At 60.7% G+C, this 13,526-nt stretch overlaps 1 protein-coding gene across 1 annotated transcript; it reads right to left on the bottom strand.

Moving 5' to 3' along the window:
- Positions 1 to 440: 440 nt before the first annotated feature.
- On the bottom strand, positions 441 to 11,874 carry SPATA22 (spermatogenesis associated 22). Its single transcript, XM_044670864.1, has 8 exons — positions 11,811 to 11,874; positions 9,841 to 9,948; positions 6,741 to 6,801; positions 6,533 to 6,628; positions 3,772 to 4,042; positions 3,146 to 3,272; positions 1,749 to 1,846; positions 441 to 792 (listed from the first exon to the last, which is right to left on the bottom strand). The coding sequence occupies exons 1-8, from the start codon at positions 11,854 to 11,856 to the stop codon at positions 601 to 603; spliced, it is 999 nt and encodes a 332-aa protein (XP_044526799.1). The 5' UTR covers positions 11,857 to 11,874; the 3' UTR covers positions 441 to 600.
- Positions 11,875 to 13,526: the final 1,652 nt, after the last annotated feature.

Here is a 13,526-nt window from a genome sequence, read left to right as displayed (position 1 = left end):
CTAAATGGGCTCCTCAGTGCCTGACTGGAAAAAGATGGACCATTCGGGTAGCCGCGACAGATGAACGAGTGGAACGAGTGAAGGGGGGCCTCCGTGGGAGGGAGGGGAGAACGCCGTGCCCCGGGGGAGTGCCCAGGGGGGCCTCACAGAGGCCTCATCTCACCACCGTCCTGTGCCAACAGGCAGAGGCCCAAGAGGGTCAAACACGATCAGACGGGTTAAAGGCCTTGATCTCATGGCGTGCCTGGGCCAGACGGTTCCTGATGCCAAGCACTTCCAGTGCCCTTGCCAGTTCTCAAGCCGAGCTGCCCTCCTTGGCACTCCAGACCCAGGCCCTCCCCGGCTTAGCCTGGAGGTCTCAGAGGATCACAAGGACGAGGGGTGGGCGGGTGACAGACCATCCCAGTGACCGCGCCAAGGAAACCAGGCAAAAGCCGAAGTTAAACTTGCTTTATTGGCATCCGACGAAAGAAGTGAACAACCTGAACTGGCCCCGTCCTCCCCCGCCCCCCCGTGAGGAGAAATGACAGAAAAGCGCTTCGTCCGGTCCGACGTCCGAGGACTGGCGCGCCTGGCACAGCCGTGAGCGAAGTCCTGGGCTCACATTTCACTCATCAGGTGGCTGCAGCGGGACATCGCAGCGTCCGCGGCCCCGACGAACTCTTGGAATGTTTTCTGTTCAGAAACGGACGCGGGACGGACAGACACACACCTGAAGAGCGTCCTGTCTGGGTCGTAGGTCCCCACACACCTATGGACTCTTCCTCTAATTAGTCTGGGCAGTTCGCGGTCCTGTGGACAAAGCAACGTCTCAGGCCGCTCTCGGCCAGGACGATCCCTCGTTTTCCCACCGACGGCAACCCGGGTTTAGAGCTGGGAGGAACCACAGAGGCGTCCGGGCGCAGCCCCACATTTTACCATGAGGAAACGGAGGCCCAAAGATGAAGGGACTCATCCAGGGTCACCCTGGGACTGAGGCAGGATCTGAACTCGGGCCTTCCTGCCTCCGCTTGGTCCGGGATGGGGAATACGGGCAGAAGTCCTGATAGACCGTAGCTAACTGACCGGCGTCCCTGGGCTCTCTGCTCCAGAATCCCCCGTGCTCTGCCGGGGTCAGACCACTCTGGAGGCCACCATGTTCTCACAAGGAGATGGTTTATGTGGGAGAGGAGGACAGATGGACTGGGCTGGGCCCCGGGGACCCCCGGCCTGTTTTCGGGTGTTGGAAAGGCGGTCCCCGAAGGGGGTCACACACGAGGGCTGTGTCTGGGGAAAGCAGTGATCTGGAGTTCGAGGCCCTGGCTTCACCTCCTCACCTGGCTGGCTACTTCCTGTGGGACTCTGGGCACGAGACTTAACCTTGTGGGCCTCAGTTCCCCTCCGTCAAATGACCCCTAAGGCCTTCTCTGGCTCGTAATTTCTGATCCTTGGCCCAATTTTGTTTGGTTCTAGAAGGCTGACCCACCAAGACAGTGAACTAAGCTTGATACGTGCCCCCATTCCTCACAAGACCATCATTCAAGGCTCTGAGCAAAGCCTGGAGGGCGCCTTGGTGGGGCTGTGGGGGGGCAGGGCTGTGGAGCCATTCCTCCGAGCCTCGCCGCCTTCACAGGGAGGCTCGCGACGGTCCCGGGGCGTGCAGGGCCCGTTTTTGTGAGCAGATCCCTTCGAAGGGCACTCACAAGACTCTGCAAGGACACCCCGGACACTTGTTTCCAGAGAGGTCTGGCTCGCCAACGAATACTCACGATTTCGTAGAACACACAAGGCACCGTAGCCTTCCCATCCCTCAGGAGGAAGCTCTTGGCCCCCTGCGCCCCTGGCGTCACGGCGGAGTCCAGAACGGCTGCCCCAGGGAGGAAAAGAAAGCCACCGTGACCGGCTGAGGCGCCTGAAGCACCAAGAGGAGGTGCGCCTGCAGCTCCGGGGCCTTGGGCTGGCCAAGGTGGCCTAGCTGGGCGGGGGGACGCTACCCCCTCGAAGCGAGACCCTGCATCCCAAGTACAGGCCCCAGAGACCCACTGCGGAGACCACGTCCCAGAAGCCTGTTCTTCAGGGTGCCTTTCAAAGGCCTCCAGGCGCCCAGACTCTGCCTCAGCCTCAGCCTGTCGGTGAAAACTCGAGCCCCGGCAGCGCGGAGAGGCCGAGGGAGGGCAGAGCCCAGGCTAGTGACGCTCCCCCTCCCTGGGCTTTCTGGGGCTTTGACCAGAACCCTGGGCTGCTGGCTTGGGAGCACACAGGCCGGGGGGGGCAGAAGAGCTCCAGGGAAAGGCCAACAGTGTGGCTCGAACTGACGAGCTCTCGACTCCCCCATTTTTCCAAAGGTTATTTTTTGTTGTTTCAGCAGCGTCCGATGCTTTGTGACCCGACTTGGGATTTCTCTTGGTAAAAGCTCTGGCACGGCTTGCCATTTCCTTCTCTTGTTCCTCTTATAGATAAAGAAACGGGGGCGAACGGAGTTGAGTGACTTGCTCAGGGTCTGAGGCCAGGCCTGAACTCGAGAAGAGTCTTCCTGCCTCGAGGCCCGATGCCACCCACTGGACGTGACCCCTGTTGCCTGGGAAAGTGCTTTATAAACCTCAGCGGGCGATGGAAGGGGGAGCTGTGCTGACTGGCTGAACCCGCCGGGGAGGCCACGCCAAGGCACGGAGGCGACTGCCAGCCGCACAGTCCAAATTCTGGCCAGGCTTGTGGTGGGGGCTCGGGGCGGATGGGCTGTGCCTACCGGGAGAGGCCTGGCCGGGCTAAGCCTGGAGAGACCGAGGCCCAGCCTGGATCAGCTCAGCTCCGGGGAAGAACACGGGGGGCACAGACGCCCCTGGAAACCCCCTGCCACGGCACAGGCAGACCGATCCGCCCAGCCTGGCCTCTGCCGGATCTCCAAGGACGGCGGGGGCCCCACTGCTGGGAATGGTCGCAGCGTTCTCTGGGCTGGACTCCCGGCTGGACAGAGTTGGGGGCGTCTGCCATGAGGGATCGTTTCTTGGGGAGTTTCTCTCTCTACAGCGAGAGGTCAGATTCAGAGCTGGGAGAGCCCCGCGGCTTGAGGACCGAGACTGCTAGGGTTCCGGGGTCTTCAGAGCCTGGTCTGGTCTCCAGCACCTCGTAATAAATCAGCCCCCCCAGATTTCGGCCTCACACCCACCTAACACTTCAAACAGCAGCGGGCAGCGGGCCACAAGCTCCCTCCAGCGCTTCATACTGTCGATCCCTGCGGGGAGGACTCTCAGAGACGGGCCATCTTTGAGCTTTGGCTGGCACGCCGGCACTTCCTGACAGGGCAGAAAAAGGGCATTTTCTCCATTCGTAAGCAGAAGGGGTGGGACGAGCCGCTCACCCCAGGCCTGGAGATCTCTCGGCCTAGCTGTCCTGGGGAAGGGGATCCCACAAGGGCCCGTTACGAGAAGCCACCAATCACGGGCCGGGACGGTCTGACTCTCCAGGGACTCTCCAAGAACGCCAGCCGTGGAGGGCTCCCCACGAGCGGCCTGTGGGTTCTGAGGCCGGGCACGGAGCCCCGTCACAGGGCTGGGGCCAAGGCACTGACCTGGATCTTTGCTGTTCGCCACTCTTCCTATCACATGAGATACCTCTATTGGCACTTGGCCAAACTCGAGGCCCGAGGCGGGCGCAGGCTGTCCTCGCTGCTGTCGAGGCAGGCCTTGCGATGACGAGCGCCACCGGCCAGCCAGGCACCAGGAACGGATCGAGGGCCCGCTCGGGCCTGGCCTGGGGCTCGGGGTCATGGAAAAGGCCAAGCCTGGAACTTACCCGGATAACTTTTCCCTCTGCATCGCGGCCACCAAACACCTTTGTCTTGAGCTGGTTTTGACCCGGGCCGATCTTCCCCATCTGCAGGGAGCTGCTGCCGCTCTCTGGCCCTTGGGCACTTCGGGATGGGCATGGGGCTCTGCCCACTGTGGCCATGCCCTGGGGAGACCCCTGAGGGCGGTCGGGCTGCCTCCATTTCAGGTTCATCTCTGGACTCCTCAGACTGGGCCTCGGAGCGCCGTCCCAAGCCTCTGGACTGTCTTCTTGGAAACTGTTAACACGCGGGCAGGACCCAATTGAATTCAGAATTCAGGATCCAGGATCCAGGCTCCGCTCCCTCCGCTCCCTCCTCGGGTAAGCCGAGGGCAGAAAGCCGAGGGCCGGGTCTGCCCCGTGTTAGGTGTCAGGACAGAGATGGCCGCTTCCACGGGAACTCCTGGGTGCCGAGCCAGGGAGAGAGGGTGGAGACGGGGCGACTCGGGCCCACAAACGAACGGGGAAACGCTCTGGCAAACCTACGATGGCCGGGTCAGCGAGCAATGAATGGGGTAAAACTCAACTAACTCACAACGTGGCAGACCCAGGGCAGGAAGACTGCCACGGAGCCACGGAGGACGCCCTTCCTTTCCGGAAGGGCTGCTCCACGCGCCTGGCCCCATTTATAGGGATGACCGTGGGGCCTAAGAAGTCTGGCCGGCTGAGGCAGTGAGCGGGGCTGCTGCAGCTGGGGGCAAACCTGGGAGGTATGAGAGGAGCCCGCAGCACAGCGGCCTCACTCGGCATATTTCTGTGATCAGAATGAACCAGGAGACCAGAGGAGGTCCCGGCCTGGACCGCAAAGCCTGAACGTGCTCACTTTGCACCCTGACAGCCTCACTTGACTCGGGATTTTCTCTCCCTTCTGCCGTGGTTTCTCGAAAAGGGACGACATCCTCCAAGCAGACGAGGGTTTTAGTGCCACAAGAAAAGACAAAACTGTTCCGAAAGATGAAAAGCGACTGAGCTGCTTATTCCCCCTGATTACCGAGTCTTCCAGGAGGCCTTAGAGGTGCTCTGTGGCTCCCAGCTCTCTCTCGGATAAGGAGGAGAGCCGTCGGAAACACACACTCCCGGCCCGAAGCCCCCTCCCTATTGGCCAGGATCCTGGAGTGCAGGGAAGAAGCCCTTCTAGGTGAGACCGAGCCTCTTCCCAAACTTTCCCCCATTCGCTCGGGGTCTGGACTCCTCCCAAGGGTGTCACAGCACCTCGCGCTTCCTTCGCTGTCACTGAACCAGGGACGACAGGGCTCCACCCCCCACCCCGAGTCCGCCATCTTTAATCTTCGTCTACTAGCTCCCTCTCCGCTGCCTGCAAACATGCCTAGGTCTCCCCTGTCGTCCCTCCATCCAACAATTCCCCTCCAAGACCACAGAGAGGCTCCTCGACTTTGCTCCTAAAGCCATACAACCCCACTCGTCTTGGCATCCCCACCCCCAGCATCTTCCCGTTATATTATACTATTCCCAGTGTAGCCGCTTGGTCGGATCAAGATCCCCTTTGCCTTGGCGCTCCGTGTATTTCCACGGGTGCTCTGCGCCTTCCTCAATCAGGAGGTGCTTCATGCTGTCTCTGTATTCCTGGGGCTGGTCTCGGGCCTGCCTGGCCCGGCAGAGGGGCCTCCCCTCCCCAAGCCGCTGGCCTTGGCCTTTTCCCCTTTTCAGAGTGTCCACAATGTTCCTGGAGGCCCCACATGAGAATGTCAGTGATGCTCCTCGGCCTACGCTCCGCACTGCTTCTGCCTCTCTCTAGCCCACTGGGCCTCGTGGCCCACTCACTTCTCCGTCACTGGGGAGGCCTCTTGGCAGCCAGCCGGCCACCTGCACAATACCGCGGGCTCCCCTGGCTTCTCAGAGCTTGTTCTCTAGGCCTACACCTTGGTAACTGCCTGGTCTTCCCTCCCACTCCGGCTGAGCTTCTCCAAAGGGTCCGTCTTGGCCTCCTCTCATCTCTCCACCCCCTCTCCTTGGCTCCTTTGGGCTCCGCTCTTATCCCTACCAGGTGGAGGGCCTCCCAGCTCTCCCTACCAAGCCCCCCCTTTTCCTGCGTTCCTATCTGGCTTCACCCCCTGCCTGCTGGCCCACTCGATCTGTCTGTCCGGGGCTGCCTCATTCTGTCTCCTAAGTGACTTCACCCCTGAGCCTTCTCTTCCAGACCTCCCAGCATTCTTCTGGTCCCTCGCCCTCCCACACCCGCCAAGCGTGCCTCCATGGCGTCCGCCAGCCCAGGCCCTCTTTCCACCACGGGTCTCCTAACTTCTGATTCTCCCCTCTCTAATTCATTCTTCACAGAGCTGCAAATCGGTGCTCCTAATTCGCAGATCTGATCAGGTTATTCCCCTCCTCTAGAACCTTCCGTAGTTCCTACCAGCCTCCAGGAGTTCCGAAAGCCCCCTCTCACTAGCCTCACTGGTACTTCTCGGCCAATCATGATTAAGCTTACTGCTAGCTGTCCCCTGACTTGCCCACCCGTTTCCAGGCGTAGCCTCTGGCTGGCTCTCCCTCCTCACCAGCCCCTTCTAGCCAAAGCCTTTCCTTGTATTTTCTTACCTGGGCACATGCTATTAAAGCTCCTGGCGAGGGGAGTGGCACCGGGCACAGAGCCTGGCACAAAGCAGGCTGCAAACAGAGAACTCGGCGATTCCCATTTAGCAGTGGATGGAGGCGCAGCTAGGTGGGGGACCTGCCCACAGTCCCACGTGAAGGAGACTCCGTTGGGACTCACCTCCAGCTACTCCAGCGATGACTTCTGGCCGCGTCCGGTGGGTTCGGCTTAAAGCCACCCCCTTGCTTAAGGTGATGTTCAGGCGGTGGCTGTTGCCTTTCAGAGAAACATGGCTCAGTGTCGATGCTAGGCAGGGACGCTTTGGCCATAAATCAGAAACGAGGGTCGCCAGGGACGCCCCGGAGTCGGTGGGCCCCCCCGCACGTACCTGGCATTCATCATCTTCTTTAATGGAGGCGCCTCGGGTTTTGTCATTTCCCAGACGAAATCTAAAGACCGAGAGAGGCAGACAGGGCAGCATCGAGAAGAGTCGGTGCCCCCCCACTGACACCCAAACCCCAGCCTTGGGGAAGCCAGGAGAAAGGGAAACCACGGCCCTTGTGATGGGCTGTGGCGTGGGAAGGGCCCATTCGAGGCTCAAGCCCTGCGGCTGCCCATCCCTCCGGCTTAGGAGGACTTGGATGGGGGAGAGTGAAGAAAAACCGAGGAAGAGACGGTCCAAGCTAGACAGCAACGTGTTAGCCCAAAAGGCAAAATGAAGAGCTCCGTGGACTCCCCGGCAGTCCAAAGACCCCAAACACAGTGAGGCGGACTTTCCCGTATTAGAAACAATCCATTATGCCCAGGACACGACATCGGGTCACCTGACTGGTAAGGACAGGGACTTTCCAAATGGGGAGGGGGACAGCGAATGGCTGCATCTCCCCGAAATCTGAAGGGGAGGCTCCTCCCCTCCTCCAAGCGTCTGTAGATGACCAAAGCTTCAAGGAAACAGTGTCCGACTGGCCGGCACGAGGCTGCTTGAGATGCATCGCTGTGAGAAAGCCCCTCGCCTCCATCTGTGGACCTGCCTGGACTCCTGCTCGGCATCACGAGGCCCCTGGCTGAGGTCTCCGAGCAGTCACGCAGGGCAGGGTTCAAACATTACCAAGTTTGGTTTCTCAGTCCCAGAACGGAACCAAGTTTCCTCCCAAACCGGAAGTGGCCAAGGCCCTACCTGAAGAGGGAGGGAGCTGAGCTGGCTCCAGAAGGGAGTCCCCAGATGGACCCATGTGGGCCGCCCAGTTCCCCACTTACCAGAACCCCTCAACTCCTGCCTCTTTTGCTTCCCAGTCCAAGGCCAGCTGCCTCAGTCAGGGAAGGACAGAGCAAGAAAGAGGCCATCAATAGAGTAAGGCTGCAGCTGGGCGCTGTCTGCTGGCCCCAGGTACGTGCCACCGTCCCAAAGGACGCCTACCACGGAGTCCAAAGAGGAGAGGTGCCATCTACAAACGGGCACGTACTCTGGGGCTCCAGGGGCCGGAAGCCACCATCCTGACTACTTCAAGCCCAGAATTCGGCAGGCCCTGAGCAGTCAGATGGCTGCTCCCTGGCAGTCCCCCAGGGAAGGTGCGTGGAGTACCGAGCATGGTTACTGCTGGCTGCGCTGCCTGCTGAGCTGCCCTGTGGGTACCCCTCTCTCACCCGGAGGCACAGACAGGCCAAGAGCTGGGAGCAGGAATGTGGGCTGGCCTGAGCTCAGGCAACAGCTCCGAGCTTCTCTGGGAAACACTGGCCTGTTCCCTAACGGCAACGTTCTCCCAACGACTCTTTGGCCGTAGACGACCAGCCACCAAAGAAACAGAATGACGGGCTGGCCATAAGAAGAGCATTGCCGAGCCATTTGGTGGGCAGCGAGAACTGGCAGCAGCCTACTGTCAGGGCAAACCCTACAACTGCGGCATAAACAACACCGGCAAAGAGCTGCCCAACTGGAAAACATGTACGTTGGGCATGGGCTGGGCACGTGGCAAGGCATCCCGAGCAGAAGGATGGCCTGGGCTCTCCTGGCACCGCTGGGCTTTCTTAAGGAAATCCCCTCATTCTAACACAGGCTGGAGGGGAGAACATGGACAGAAACTGCAGAGGGGCTGTGCTAGCCTACGGCACACATGTGGGCTGCCAGCACCACCGCTGGTACACACACGCCTGGTTACCTCTGATCTCTGGGCCGCTTACACGTACTCCACGAGCACAAACTGCAGTTCCTCTGACCGGCATCTTTCCCCGAGAGTCGCCCTTGCAAACTTGGCGCTGCACCCTGCCATCTTTCGTTTCCCTTTATCCACTGGCTCCTTGCCTGCGGCCCAGCTCTTTGGATTCAACCTGACGGCCTCCTCAAGCTGTCTTCCCTCATTGCCTCCGCTTCCTCCCCTCTCACTTGGCCCTATTCAAATCTGCTTCCAATTTGTTGCCGGAAAGCCCGGGCTGGGTTCTCAGTCGTCCCCATCCCGGGTCTCTCTTGAAGCATTTGCTCAAATTCTGGCATCTTTTCTCACCCCAGCCCCCCCTCCAGCTCAGTCAGCGGCCACATCTTGTCAAACAAACCTCCCCAACCAAACTCTGGCCTCCCCCCTAACTGAGCCCTTTCTACGAAGTCTAATGGGACCCCGGATCTATCCCGCTGGCCCATGCCCAAGGGGACCTCACAGTCAAATCGTGAAGTAGAGCTAATTAGAAATAGTCTCTAGAGGGGGCAGCTGGGTAGCTCAGTGGATGGAGAGCCAGGCCTAGAGACAGGAGGTCCTGGGTTCAAATCCGGCCTCAGACACTTCCCAGCTGTGTGACCCTGGGCAAGTCACTTGACCCCCATTGCCCACCCCTTACCACTCTTCCACCTATACGTCAATACACAGAAGTCAAGGGTTTAAAATTAAAAAAAAAAGAAAACCTCCTGTGCCCGATTGTAGATGCCGATACCCATTTCTGCACCATACTGGGCCTCATCTTGCCACTGCCATCTGAGTCAAGTCTCCAATACACTAGCACGGTCCAGCGGCCTTGGGTCTGAATCTCGGCCCCGTTAAGGGTCGTGTTTCGCCTGGGGTGGGTCAGCTGCCTTTTCTGAGCCTCAGCTTCCTCATTTGTAAGAAGCTTGGAGCATCTCCAAGGCCACCTACAGCTCTGAAAGTGATACACTATTGGCATGATAAGCCCTGGATGAAGCTGTGCCGAAACACGGAGAGAAAAACCGCGCCATCACAGTTTACATGTTCCAACGGGCAGAGGAGAGATTCCGGCAAGAACGGCCTGCACGCTGCAGAAAGAAGGCTAGCTTGCACGCCTGAAGTAAATGTCTAATTAGAACACAGGGCAAAGTGCCGGGAAACCCCCTGGAAACAAGGCGACTCCTGATCTGGAACAGTACCAGAGAAGAGGATAATCTCAGGGAGTGCAAAGGGAAAGAAAGAAAAACCAGATGGATAAAGTCTTTCTTCCCACAAGAGTGCGTCCCGGTCCTCGGCTCCCCCCTCCCAGGCCCGTCTTACCTGCTGGCAGTGGAGGAAAATCCTGAGTGTCTGCTGCAGCTCCCGGGCTGGACGTGAAGGGCTGCCGGACTCTTTTTTTCTGATTGAACAGAGGTACGGGCAAACAGCCTACAGTGACCAGTGAACAGGACGTCTGTCAGCAAAGCACCATGGAAAGAACTCATCCGGTGGCTGCGGGCTTAACGATGGTCTTCCTTTTAGGGGAATTTGACTTTTCTTCTTTTGCAGGAATTCTAGCCCCTCCTGGCCTCCCCTTCCAACCCCGCCATAACTGGCTCACCTTTCTGGGGCACTGTGAGGCACCTACTATGTGCCAGGCCCCCGGCTAATGCTGGGGAGGGAAAGGAAAGCAAACCCCACGGCTGCTTCCACAGGTCAGGCCCACAAGCTCTGGGCACTAGCGGGAAGGGAGCCTGGGATAAAGGAAGTCAGAGAAGCCTGGAGGCAGAGATGAGGAGGGAGAACATTGCCTGGAGTCAGGACATGGAGCAGCCTGGGTAATGAACAGCGATGCAGAAGGCTGGAAAGATGGGGGAGTGCTGGGTTGTGAAGGCTTTAAGCTCCAAACAGAGGATTCCACATGTGATCCTGAAGGTGACAGGGAGCCCGGGGGTGGGGGTGGGGGTGGGGGTGATGTGCTCAGACCTGAACTTTAGGAAAATCCCTTGACTTTCCCCTGAATGGAGGCTAGACTGGAGGAGGAGAGTCTTGGGGCAGGCAGGACCTCCCCCCCCCCCCCAGCAGCTCTGGCCATTGTCCAAGTGTGAGGTAAGGTGGGCTGGAGGGAGATGGTGTAATGGGGAGATAGCCAGGTCGAGGCCCCATACTGGATGCAGGGGTGAGAGCTAAGGAAGTCAGAAGACTCCTAAGTTTCAGGTCTGGAGGACTGGGAGGTAGATGGGTGGCCTCCACGGTAATGGGAAAATTAGGAAGGGGGAGGGCTGGGAACGAAGACGTCTATGGGCCATCCGACAGGCAGCTGGAGGCAGAGAGGACTGGATCAGTGGGGCTGAGATTGCCCGGCTGGTTCTGGGGCCCTAACTCGGGGCTGATGAGCTCCCAAAGTTAGGCCCACACAAAGAATCCTGAAAGAGACCAGAGAGCTAGCGCCTCGCCCCTCCGATGGGCTCCTCCACAAACGCCCCAAAGGTGGTGATAGGGAAGCAAAGGCTCGGTGGCTGGAGATTCTGGCTTGGCCACCAGGGACCCAAGCCTTGGTGGGGTGGAAGGAAGCAGGAATGGCGGGGAGGAGGAGGTGGGGGGGGCAAAGGGCTCCAACCGCCCATTCTCCCCGGGCCCCTCTGGGCGGGCCACTCTGTAGCCTCCTTAGACAAGGGAGGGGCAGACCGACACGTGCCAGGGTGCCCCCGGGGATTTCAGGGCCGGCCTTCATTCCTCTTCCAAAGCCAGGCGAACCCCGTGAGCGCCACGGGGCAGCGGCGCCTAAACGATGCTCGATGCTCCCTCGGCTAGTAAGTGAGGCCACGGACCTCCAACAACGTCAGGCCTCGCTGGGGAGGAGCCGCCAGGGCTGGACACTCGGGAGACTCGGGGGTCCTCGAACCCGAAGGTCGGAGGAAGGTCCGGCTCCCCAGACCTGAGACCCCAGAGGGGGCGGATCTCAGAGGCCGCCCGGAACGCACGCGCAGAAGTCATCCCCACGCAGCTCTCCCGGGGCGCACGCGCAGAGGCGGGGCTCACATGCAGAAATCGCGCCCCCTCCAATGCCGCCCAGAGCGCACGCGCAAAGACTGGCCCCGAGGCCGTCCTTACAGGCCACCAAGGAAAACACAAGCAGAAAACTCCCACCCCCCCACTCCTGACCGCCCAGGGCGCATGCGTAGAGGCCAGCTAGGACTGGTCCAGGGGCGGGACCTTGAGGCCTCGGGCCTTCAGGAGATGAGGCGGGACGAGGCGGGACGAGGCGGGGACGAGGCGGGGACGAGGCGGGGCGGCGCAGGGAGACATACCTGAGGTTGGGCGGCCCGAACCGCCCCCCGGCACATTCCTCTTCATGACCAGGGCACTGCACTCTCCCCGCCTCTTCGTCCGACTCCGACCCACGGACTGACAGGCGGAAATAACTGAGAGGGGGCAAGCCACCACTGCACCTGCGCAGGACCTGCGCGCCCCGCCCCACACTGCTTCCCAGGCCCCGCCCCTCCGTGTCGGTCCCGCCCCCTCCCTGCTCCTGTAGAGGTGGAGCCTGCGCTCCAGGAGCCTCCAGTGGCAAGAGGGCAATGATAAGGTATTCCAAGGTAACTAGAAGCAGAAGAGGGCGCCACCACCCCGCAGACCAGGGAAGGCCTCCTGGGAAGAAGCCAGAGAGTAGAAAGGTGGCACATTGGGTAGTGGGCACAGCCTGGGCAAAGGCCCGGAGGCAGGAGATGGGATGCTGGTTTGCCTCCCCCCCAGGGACAGTGCCCAAAGGGAAAGTGGGTGAAATCTCCTGTGAGGGCCCTGGAGGGCTATTCAGGGGGCTGCTGGTGTCCCAGAGATGGCCAGGAGGAGCAGCGTGACACCCAGGCTCTTACTGAATGTGTGACCTCTGCAAAGTGACCCTCCTAAAGCCGGACCCCCCCCCCAGCCACCCCTGTCTCAGTTCACTGGAGCCTTTCCTGAGCCCTCCCCATTTCTTCTGAGCATCCCCTCTTATGCCCTCCCTCCTGATCTCCCCCCCAAGTCCTGCCTCCTCCAGGAAGCCCCCATCCTGACACCTTGGAAGGCTGCTGGCCCGGTTGGGGGGTGAGGGGGCACCTGGACCCCTGAGCGGAGGCGCCACACTCCGGGGGTGCCCTCTGGACCTCCCTGTCTTCACCCAGAAGGGAGAGGAGGAGGGATTGCTCCCCATCGCCTTCTCTCCCTGACCCCAAGCTCTGACAAACGGGTGGCCACCCTGGGGAGTCCTGGAGCTTGTAGACCCCGAGAAGGCAGACCTTTGACCCAGGAGCCGGCCGTGCCTGCTGCCCTTCCGGCCTCCCCAGGAGTGAAGGCAGGGAGAGCGTGCCCGAGGCCCCCCCAGAGAGCCCTGGATCCAAGCCCCTTAGCTTACCCAGAAGAAGCAAATTCAGAGCCCTGGCATCCATCTGGCACCCGCTGGGCACCGGGCACTGTGCCAGGCTCTGGGGATACAAAAAGAGCTTCTGGGCACTCCCAAAGGGGCGAGATGGGGAAGCCAGGAGGTCCGGACTCAGAGCGATCCAGGGGCACTTGGGGGGCTTACTTGGGGGGAGCGGCAGGAATAGCACTTTGGCCTAAATGGAGGACGGGCTGGGGGAGGGACTGTGCTGGGGAGGTCGGAGGGGAGCTCTGGAGAGGGGGATCATGGGTAGGAAGGACAGCGGCCTGGCTCTAGATGTCAGCCCAGAGCCGGGCACTGAATGTGGGGGGCTGCTGGGCGCCCCGGGGAAACAGCTGCTGCCTCTCTGTGGGGAAGGCCAGGATGCCCTCCCCAAGCTCTGGGGCTTCCCCATCCTCCTGTGCTCCAGTCTTTCCCTCCACTGGCAAGTCCCAAAGCGGGGCCCCATGGGGCCCCGGGAGGCAGGGAGGCCGGGAGGCTGGGGCTTAGCCGTCTGAGGGCCCCGAGGCCCGGGGCCTGTCCTCCCTGGGCAAACACCTTCCGGGCCCACTGGGCGAGGCTCCTGCCAGGCTCACTGCCCCCCTTGGGCCGAGGTGCTCATGGAAGG

The sequence above is a fragment of the Gracilinanus agilis genome, chromosome 3 (genome assembly GCF_016433145.1).
Source record: "Gracilinanus agilis isolate LMUSP501 chromosome 3, AgileGrace, whole genome shotgun sequence".
Classification (NCBI taxonomy): domain Eukaryota; kingdom Metazoa; phylum Chordata; class Mammalia; order Didelphimorphia; family Didelphidae; genus Gracilinanus; species Gracilinanus agilis.
This window is presented reverse-complemented; position numbering and strand designations above follow the sequence as displayed.